The sequence below is a fragment of the Phyllostomus discolor genome, chromosome 2 (assembly GCF_004126475.2).
Source record: "Phyllostomus discolor isolate MPI-MPIP mPhyDis1 chromosome 2, mPhyDis1.pri.v3, whole genome shotgun sequence".
Classification (NCBI taxonomy): domain Eukaryota; kingdom Metazoa; phylum Chordata; class Mammalia; order Chiroptera; family Phyllostomidae; genus Phyllostomus; species Phyllostomus discolor.
The window spans coordinates 110,366,721-110,377,766 of record NC_040904.2 but is presented as its reverse complement, the minus strand read 5'-3'; the positions used below and the strand labels follow the sequence as shown (position 1 = coordinate 110,377,766).

General features: G+C 37.1%; 1 protein-coding gene across 2 annotated transcripts; it reads left to right on the top strand.

Annotated features, from left to right (window-relative positions):
- Window positions 1-877: 877 nt before the first annotated feature.
- On the top strand, window positions 878-10,335 carry RNF6 (ring finger protein 6). Of its 2 annotated transcripts, XM_036018341.1 has the most exons (5): window positions 878-1,253; window positions 1,421-1,505; window positions 3,536-3,746; window positions 5,093-5,188; window positions 7,889-10,335. In XM_036018341.1, exons 3-5 carry the CDS (start codon window positions 3,554-3,556, stop codon window positions 9,643-9,645), a joined length of 2,046 nt encoding a protein of 681 aa, XP_035874234.1. In that variant the 5' UTR covers window positions 878-1,253; window positions 1,421-1,505; window positions 3,536-3,553; the 3' UTR covers window positions 9,646-10,335. The 2 variants fall into 2 exon arrangements, with proteins under 2 accessions (XP_035874234.1, XP_028360874.1); XM_028505073.2 differs by lacking the exons at window positions 878-1,253; window positions 1,421-1,505 and having other exon boundaries at window positions 3,521-3,746.
- The last annotated feature ends 711 nt before the right edge of the window (window positions 10,336-11,046 follow it).

The following is an 11,046-nucleotide window of genomic DNA, read 5'->3' as shown; positions in this document are numbered from 1 at the left end:
CAACTCAGAAGTAACACCAGAGGTGTGAATGTGGGGGGTTTCCAAGTGCCTTCCTAGCGGGAAAGTGAAGAAACAAATATAAGCGGGCGGCTGTCCTTTCCAGATTTGTAATTTCCAGGTCCCTAATGAGCAAGAAGAGAAAGAGCCTGGCTGGTTAACTTCGGGATACTTGGGCATTGAGATAGGTAGGTAGGTACAAGACTGTCGGGTCTCAAACAAGTGGCACCAAAAAGCAGACAATCTAAATGGCGTCCATACTCGAGAGTGGAAAGCAGGCTGTGTCCCTGGGACTAGCGGCTGCAGCGAGTGCTGCACCACGGGGTACACAGCGCTCCTGGAGGTCCGGTGATTCCCAGCCCTGGGCTCGAGTGCGGAGACCGCTGCGCGGAGGGCGGAAAGCGGTAGGCGGGACTCACGGGTTCCACCCGACACAGTTCTCAGTAGCACCCGCGAGCACAGGGCCAGCGGTGGAGCCTCTCCTCTCCACCGAGCGCGTTGACCTACCGGTGGCGAAGAAGGAATGGGGTTTGCCATTCCCCCTTCATAACCTCCCTGCAGCTGAACGATCCCAAGGTGCAGCCTGGGCTTCAGGCCTCTTTCTTCAGTAGAGATTAGAGGTCGCAGCGGCCTCCGGGGGAAGCCTCTCTCGCCTCCCTGTCACAGCCCCCGAGATCTGAAAGGACAGTCACATGCCACAGACTTTCCTCCGGCCTGCAGGAGGATAACCCAAGTCCTCGGAAGGTGAGCTCCGGAGATCCCTCTGGGCTCCACCTCTAGAGAACGTTGAAAAAGTGGGCGGTCCTTGAGGGCCATCTCTTCTCCGATTGGTCTACTTCTCTAAGGGCGCTTTCTTCATTGGTGATTGGTTCAGAGGCACCGCCTGTCACCTGCTTCTCTGCGGGAATCTAGGTCGCTAAAGGGAAGCGTTGGGAAGAGGTTGGCTGGCCCCTCCAGCCCAGTTTGTTTAGTGTAGTGGGGACCGTAACCCGCGCGAGCCTCGGTCGCAACGGCCAGAAAAGGAACCAGTAGCTGGAGGAGGGCTGGGGTGGCAAGAAAGTACAGATTTAGAAGTAAACAGGAGACACTTAACCCTGGCCACATCCGAAGGGGAACGCCGTAGGAAGGAAGGCCTTTCAGAGAGGAGTTATAATCCCGGGAGCCGTCCTGTGTAGGAGGCAAGGGTTAGTTTCTGTGGTGAGAGAAATGGCCTTGAGGGAGCTGTTCATGATCTGTTTTCAAGTCTAATTTTCTGGGTGACCATCTTAACAAAATTCACTGGGCATTTTGCTTTGACTTTGCAGCATAGTTGGGGGACTATCGGCCGCTTCTAGCGTAGTCCCCCAACTACTCAATAAATTGAGTAATTTATTTAGTAATTGAGTAATTTATTGAGTAATTTAACTTTCTTTTATTGCTTCAGATGGGCAGCTCTCAAAAAAAGCACAAAAGCCATTGAAGAATGGATACCATTGCATATATTAAAAGCATGTTAAAAGGCAAATAAGGTATCCACTTTGATTTAATTGTGGTTAATTATACAAAAAAATACCTTCGAGAAGAAGCTCTTAAGTTTTTAATACTATTAGGGTAGGCTGATTTTATTATAGGATTCAATTTCTTAAATTGTCTGATAAAAAAATCATATTACTGCTTTACCTACCAAATATGCTCTTTACTAATGGTTATCTAGTCCTATCATTCTGAAAATAGAAATAAATGTTGAGGCTTTAGTACTATGTTAATTTCCATTTGATCGAATAGTGCTACTAGATCTTTCCTTTAAAAATGACATGATAATCACTGTAAAAAATCCTTGAATTTATAATTGAATGTTAGAATATGCATGAAATTGGATTGTTGCTTACTCATACAATAGTTTAGACTTGCAGACTCATTTCACTTTATATTTAAAATAGTTTGCACTGAGTCAGAGTTGCAACAGTTGCTTCACTGACAAACTAGTCATTTGATTGTCCAGCTTCTATTAAGTCATGTGCTATATTACTTACTGGAAATGTTTAAGGAATAGTTTATTTCATCCACAGAAACACCCAACTTAGCTGTTAAAGACTGACTTGGCCTTACCCTGGAAAATTCTGACCAAGGATTGGGAATGAGATCTGGGCATCTGTATTTCTCAAATTTTTTTTCTAGTGAGTTTGATGTGCACTCCCAGCCGAGAACAGTTGCTTTAATGACCTTTTAAACAGATGTGTTTAAGAAGCCCTGGTAGGACAACTCAGTTGGTTAGTGTTGTCCCAATATGCCAAGGTTGCCGAGTTCCATCCCTGGTCAGGGCACAGACAAGAATCAAGCAATGAATGTATAAATAAGGGGAACAACAAATTGATCCTTCTCTCTCTCTCTCTCTCTCTCTCTCTCTCATCAATAAAGGAAAATTTAAAAAAGAAATTCTAAAATATTTATGAAACATAATTTCCTTCCTTGATTTCCTTATAGGTTAAAAGTAAGCTTCTCAGGAATGACATTTAAGTATAATCCCAAACAGTGCTTGCTTAGACAATATCAGGACATTTCACTGGCATTCAGAGACCTTTGGAACTGACAATTCCAGGTTTAGGGATGAGGTTTCAGATGTTGAGATGCCAAGTACTCTGATGAACTCTAACAAACCTCAGAGCCATGCATGAGGTATTTTTTTCCTGTTAGATTTAAGGAGACATCAATGTCACGTCTATTCAGTAAGCGAAATTATTTTTACCTCCACAAAGTACATTTGGGTTGGAGGGACATAATATTACATTTATGAGCTTTATTTTGGGCAGAATATCCTTGCTGAAAATAAATGTAAATAATAACCTCCCAATAGCCATTTTTTATTAAATAAAGACAGTGTGTGATTCAAGCTTAGAATTTGTATGCTAACATGAAGTACCCATATATTTGAAACATTAATGAGGGCTTTCAGACCAACTGTACTGGATAGTCAAAGAGTACAAAACAAGATAATCACTTTGCCATTCAGGTATGAGAAATGTGTGGTGAAACCAAATGCAGTCTGACTTAAATGAAGGCTTTAGGCAAAGAAGTAGGTCCAATGTATTCTACCTCCCAGAAGCTATTTTACATTTTATATAAAAGTTCTCATTGCAAGATTTGGCACATGATTGGGAACAAAATTTACAAATAAAAATATTGCCCTGACTGGTGTAGCTCAGTGGGTTGGGTGGCATCCTGCAAACCAAAAGGTCACAGGTTAGATTCCTAGTCAGGGCACATACCTGGGTTGTAGGATGGGTCTCCAATGGGGGACATGTGACAGGCAACTAATCAGGGTTTCTCACATCAGTGTTTCTCTCCCTCTCTTTCTCCTTCCCTTCTCCCTTACTAAAAAGTAAATTAAAAATCTTAAAAATATAAACATTAAAATATATATAAAAGTTAATTACACGAAGCCATGTATATATAGTCCATGACTAACACCTTGTGTTATATGTATATATGTTGTTTTTTTAATCATTGTTCAAGTACAGTTTTCTCCCTTTTACTCCCAATATATATGTTGTTTAAACAGAAAGCCAGGAATCTCAGTATGAATCAGTCTAGCTCTAGATCAGATGATGATGGGGAAGAAACCTCATTTCAAGACCATGATCATCATGAAAATGAGAGAAGATGGCAGCAAGAGCGTCTCCACAGAGAAGAAGCTTATTATCAGTTTATTAATGAACTCAGTGATGAAGATTACCGGCTAATGAGAGACCATAGTCTTTTAGGCACCCCTGGTAAGAGATGGGTAAAAGAGGAGACAAAATAAGGATAGTTTTTTTTTCCTTCTCTTCTATCTCTCAATATATAGTGTACTGTTTCTGTGAATTTAAGAACTTTTTAATATAATAAAATAGAAAATTGCTGCATTTTGTATTTTATAGCTAGGTTAAGAATATTATACATGGAGCACTGTTATACAAATGCCAAGCTAACAGACAGGTTAATGTACGTAATAGTGTGAAATATTTACATAGATGGCCCTATTTCTCTTAAGTAATATTTCTACAAATAAAATTATGATAATTGTGTGTTTGCTCTCCCCCCACCACCTCCCTGCTTATCTTATCCATGGTTTCTCTTTCTGAGGTTTCAGTTTCCCAAGGCATTAATAAACATCATGCAATTCTGAATACCATGATGAAATCTTGTGCTGTCCTGCCCTGAACTTGAATGATCCCTTTTGTCCATCCTATCACATTACTTACACTACACACCCATTAGTCACGCAGTAGCAGTTTCAGTTATCAGATTAACTGTGGTACTGCTTGTCTTTAAGTAACCCTTATTTTACTTAATAATGGCCCCAAAGTCATGTACATACATTTAATTACAGTATATTGTTATAATTGTTTTGTGTTATTGTCATCGTTAATCTTTTACTGTGCCTAACTTAAAAATTAAACTTTATCATAGCTGTATATGTATAGGAAAAAACAGTATATATGGTTTGATACTATCTACAATTTCGGGCATCCACTGGGGTTCTTGGAGTATGTCTCCCACAGATAAGAGGGGACTGTTGTATTTAAAACTCAGTTGTTACATTTGAGGTAATGTAATTAATTTAGCTGAATTAATAGCTGCCAAAAAGTCCAATGTGCTGTATAAATGTATGTTACAAATTTATTTTACAGACGAACTCATTGAAACTTGTATGTTTGTGTATTATATACTTCTATAGTGCATACTTACATATTATATATTGATGACCCATACCATTGAACTGTTGAGGTAAAATTCAAGTAAATAAAGATTTGAAGTTTTCTCTAGAAATACTCCCTTCTTAATTTCTTTTTAACTCTGACAAAAATCAATGGAGTTATAGCTTATGGGTTCCTGAGTGTATTGACTGAGAGCACTTTATCAATTATTCAAATTAAATCTTAATTTAAGTAAAATATTAATAAATGAAGTAACCAAAATGATGTATATTTGCATCATTTAAATATTTTAACTGTCTTTAATTTACAGAATGAACACAACAAAATTTCTTCTACAGCTAAAGATTAGTCTTATCCTTCATGAGTTATAATAAAACTTAAAGTCCTTAATTTCAGTGAGCAATTTTTCATTGTTTTAGGAGAAATAACGTCAGAAGAACTACAACAGCGGTTACATGGAGTCAAGGAACAATTAGCATCTCAGCCTGACTTGAGAAATGGGACAAATACCAGAGGTATTGTGGACTCCTTTCCATAAGGAACAAGTTTTATTAGAGCCATTGCAGAAATAAATTTACTGGCTCTTGTACAATATGTTTGCTTTTAATGTTTTCCAGTTTTGGTGTGCTACTCAGTATTTATGTATTATATGCAAAGCAGTATAATTCGGCAATATGGGACAGGGTCTGAATACAGAGATGGCTAACACAATTGCCTTCAGGGAGCTCATGCATATGAAAAAGTGTACAGTTAGGTTATTTACCACCATAGTTCCTTTTCATCTTAGAATGTATACAATATCTTTTTTAAGGTAATATAACTAAACCTCACTTCTAAAAATTTATGCGGAACAATACAGGAAGACTGAGTCAGGAAACCTGTTTTGCTTGTTTTGTTTTTGTGTTTGCTTTGTCATTTTATTGAAAAAACACTAAGTCATAATACAAGAAGTTCTGATAAAAAAACAAAGTGTTTGTAAAAAGAATTCAAACTGAATAAAAAGCATATAAAGTTAAAAGTGAAGCCACTTTAATGTTCCTTTTCCTAGTTCCACTTCCATCCCCAGAGGTATTTATTACTAGTAGTTTCACATACAATATTAAGAACATTATACTAGTTATGGCAAAGACTATTAATAACCAAACAATACAATGGCTCAATAAGATAGAACTTCTATGTTAAATAAACTTCTAAACTTCTATCTTCCCTTCATGTTAACAGGCCAGGGGAGACAGGCAAATTTTGCTCCGTAAAGCCTCCTGGGACCCATCTAGCTGGCAGAGTTTCTACAACTGTGCCATTCACATGTGACTATTTAAACTCAAGTGAAATAAAATAAAAAAATACAGTGCCTCAGTCATGTTAGCCATATTCAAATGCTTAACAGTCACATGGCTAGTGGCTTCTGCATTGGACAGGGTAGATATAGGACATCTCCACTGTGCCACAAAGTTTTATTCGACCCAACTGTGCTAGGGTACTATTTGTCTGATGGAGCTAAGTCACAACCATATTTAGGTTCCAACTGGCATGAAGGATACAGGCACAAGCCTGAAAGTGAGGTATATCACTTCCACTCCCATTCCACTGATGAGGACTTAGTGACAGGGCCACACCTAACTGCCAGCCTGTCCACATGACCATTACTCTGCATTCACAATGAAGAAGGGTAGGAAAGATTTTGTTAGATAAATAGTGAACTCTTAGACACACACTGTTATCACTACGTTCTTGTAATTAAAGAAGGAAGTTGCATTTAGAATGATTAATGTTTACCTGGCTCAGGTCTTTTTCCAAATTAAAATGGAAATTGGGTATTAACCCTTTGTTTACTTTATGTTTAGATATGTAAATTGTACTAACATATTGAAAATATACTTACCACATGTAAAATAGCTTGTATCTTTAGAATATGGCTAAAGCTGTTATTTATTTTATGACACCAGAGGCTGATTAACAGCTTTAAGTCAACACTTTAAAAAGCTTTTTATGAGAGATTGTGCTAATGAAATAAAACGAAAGCAATCTCATTTAATAGTTGTTTTTGAGTAGAACAAACTTTAAGGTTAAAGTCTATATAGTTAATGTTAATTAGAATGCTTTTTATTCAGTTTTTGTTAATTTTAAAAATATTTTTGTTGTATTTTTTCATTACCATTTACTTCTCTTATATCCTCCTCTCCCCCTGCAATCACCACACTGTTGTCCATATCAGTCCTTTTCCTTTTTGCTCAGTTTTTTGCTTTGTATAATCCACTGGCAAAATTGGAAAACTTAAGCTTACCATAACAGCAAAGTCAGAGTCAAAGTGTTTCAGGGACACATTTATATCTATCCGAACTGATTCATTAAGCAATATTAATTAATAGCCTGATTTGTACCAGATACTGTTGTAGAGGCTGGGGATTTAATGCAAATAAACCTTAGTCTTCATGGAGCTTATGTTCTAAAGGAAAAGAAAATGTATTTTATTACATTATGTATATTAGCTACCATTGAGTTTTTCCTGTGTGCCAAGTATTGTACTATTCATTTTATATACAATAGTTTATTTTATCCTCATAACTCTACGAATTTATACTACTATCTCCAATTTACATACAAGGATACAGCTATAGAGAACTTAAAGTACCTGCCTAAAGTTTCTGAGTTTTACATAAATACAGATAATGTAGTTCTAACAATGTTTCAGAAAGCCACATTTCTTTAGCTGTAAATTTTTGGCAGTTCCCGAGAAATAGAATAAAATTCCCAAGGTTACAAAAATACCTATTTGCAAAAATGTTGAGTGAGTTACCTTTACTAGAAGGATTCCATAAATTTAAGATGAATTATATATAAATTTTGCCACTGTATTTTATTGACATTGCCATGTGAATAAAGCAATCTATATGTATAATTCTGGTATGGGAAATATTTATTTGCCTTAATATTTTGCCAGTAATAGGCATATAGAAAGCAGGTATGTGGATTTTTTTTCACAGCTTTGCATAAATAGTAAATTTGTATAATACATAGGTATGTATTATAATATGCTTATAATATATACCTTTCTTTTAAAAAGTTGGGTTTTTTTGCCATTTGCACTTATTAAAGTACACAGATGTTCTTAAATGTAATTTAATTTAATAAAAACTTTTTCATGCAAGCTTTCAATAAAAATCTAAGGACAGATTTTAGAAATTGGTCTTAAGTTGATTTGGTTTGCTTCCCAGACTCAGAAGTCCCTAGAGAAAGTTCAAATGAAGATGCTCTACTAGAATGGCTGAATACCTTTCGTCGTACAGGCCATGCAGTTCGAAGTGGACAAAATGGGAACCAAACTTGGAGAGTTGTGAGTCGAACAAACCCTAATAGTGGAGACTTTCGGTTTAGTATGGAAATCCACATCAGTCATGAGAACAGAGGATTTGAAACTCATGATGAAGATTATGCAGGCATTCCCCTTTTAGATATTAGCAGTGATCATACCACAAATAGACAGCAAAGATCAACGAGTCCTGTGGCTAGGCGAACAAGAAGCCAAACCTCGGTGAATTTCAGTGGTGGTAGTTCCAACATTCTAGGAGCTAGACTTGGCTCCAGGGGGCAGAATTCAGTAGAAGGATCTTTCTCAACATCAGGAAGATTAAGAAATGGAGCCAGGGGAGCAGTTGGCATTCCTAGAACTAGGGTTCCACATGCTAATTTCAGTAGTCATACAAACCAGTCAGGTGGTAGTGAACTCAGGCAAAGGGAGGGCCAGCGATTTGGAGCAGCACATGTGTGGGAAAATGCAGCTAGAAGTAATGTTACAGTGAGGAATACAAACCAAGGATTAGAGCCAATAAGATTACAGTCTACTTTGAATAGTCGAAGCCGTTCACCAATTCAAAGACAAAGGGGCACTGTTTATGATAACTCACAGAGGGAAGATAGACCTGTACAACAAACCATTAGAAGGGCTGTTAGGAGGAGAGGTATAACTCGTGTCTTTTTAGAACAAGATAGAGCACGAAGAGGTAGAGGATATACCCCATTCTCTAACTCAAGGCTTGTGTCAAGAATAACAGTAGAAGAAGGAGAAGAGTCTAGCAGATCCTCAATTGCTGCGCGGCATCCAACAATCACACTGGACCTTCAAGTGAGAAGGATTCGTCCTGGAGAGAACAGAGATCAGGATAGTATTGCAAACAGAACTCGATCTAGAGTAGGGCTCACAGAAAATACAGTCACCATCGAAAACAATAGCAGAGGCTTTCAACGAACTATTTCTCGTTTAGAGCAGTCAGGTATTCGAACCTATGTTAGTACCATAACAGTTCCTGTTCGGAGAATATCTGAGAATGAACTTGTTGAACCGTCCTCAGTGGCTCTTCAGTCAATTTTAAGACAGATCATGACTGGATTTGGAGAACTGAGTTCTGTAATGGAGGCCGAATCTGAGTCAGAGATTCAGAGAAATGGTCAGCATTTACCAGAGATACACTCAGAACTAAGTAACCCGGGTCCAGTGAATGACAGCAGCCAGCACCATGAAAGTTCGTCTCAGGCCAGGCAGGCCCAAGAAGACAGCGCTGGAATGAGTGATGAGAATGAGACCACCCAGCCCCATGCCCAAAACAGTGACAGAAGCGGTAGGCAGTTAGGAAATTCAAATAACTTGGTGGAAACTGGAGCACTACCTATTCTTCGCCTTGCTCACTTCTTTTTACTACATGAAGGTGATGGTGATGATCACATATGTGGTTTAACCAAAGAGCAGATCGATAATCTTTCTACCCGGAATTATGAGCCTAACAGTATTGACGATGAACTAGGTAAAATCTGCAGTGTGTGTATCAGTGACTATGTAACTGGAAACAAGCTCAGGCAGTTACCTTGCATGCACGAATTTCACATCCATTGTATTGACCGATGGCTCTCAGAGAATTGCACTTGTCCTGTCTGCCGGCAGCCTGTCTTAGGGTCTAGTGTACCACACAATGGATGATGTAATGGATCTATTCAAATGCTGAATTTTAGTAGAGCTGAGTATTCAAACATTCTTTTGTTGAGTTATTTGTGATGAGCTAACCAAGATGAAAAATAACAGATTATTATAGTTTAAAATATTTTTGTGTGCTTTTTAAACTTGTTTAAAAAACATGTACATAAAATTTAAAAGGCAAATGCTAAATTATTCAAAAGTACAGAATACTTAATATTTCTAGAACCAAATAACCTTTAAAATGTTTTTATTTTGGTAAATTTTGTCATGCTAAGCACTTTTGTATGTGCTGCACAGTTCAGTAGGCTAAAAACCAATCTTGTTTTTCTTACTAGTACAACAGACTTTACTTGGAATTTCAAATTCCATCGGCCTAGTACTATGTCCAGACATTGGTGTCTAAATAAGCCTTTCATGACCTTTTTATTCTAAGGTTAATATCTTTTCATGAAAAGAGTATTTGGCCAAATGTTTGCTAAATGTATTTAAGTTACTTGAAATGTTAAATTTATATACAGTATACTGTATGTGTATATATAGCTCTATAATTTTAAGGTTAAAATATTCACTCTACAAACTATCCATTTGGTTTTTATTTAAGCTTTTCAGCTAATACTGCATATGACACAATGTTTAATATTTACAAGATCATCTCTGGGAGGGAGTGGATTAAGATATTTAAAAATAGATAATTTAACGAAACATCTCTGACAATCTGACTTATTAGACAGCAAGCAATATATAATGCTGAAGAAGTCTTTCTTTATTCAGAAATGGGACATGAACATTTTAGAACATATAGGTTATTTAACTTGAATTCAGCCTTTTTGTGACTTTTTTTGAAAGTGCAGACAATTCTTTGAATTAAAGTCAGTAAGGTACACAATGTGCATGGGTTCTCAGATTTCATTTTAGAGTCTAAGAAACATCTGTAAAGAATCAAATGCATAGATAATATGTTAAATTCATTTGGAGGCCCCCAAACTCCAAATAAAACAAAACAAAATACCCTTAAAAGAATGTAGAATTTATATATACACAAAGTATGCATTAAAGATCTATTTCTACCAATAAATTTTAAAACAAAGCTGTGTGTGATCTGTTCTGTTGTTCCACTGTGGTTCATTCACTTAAAAAACATTCATTTTGTATGTACTAGGTGCCAGGGAATGCTTCAGGTGTTGAGAATTCAGCAGAGGCCTAAAAGACAAAGTCTGTATCATCATGGGAAGGACATATTTGCTTTTAGGAATCAAAAATCAATTGACAAGACGAATTACTGTTCTGACTTTTATGACATTGTGTTCCAGTAGTGATCCTGCTTGGGTAAAATCATGAGGATATGTACCTGAAGGCCAGATTCTGTGAGATTTTGACACATCTCAAGATTTAGTTTCTTGTTAT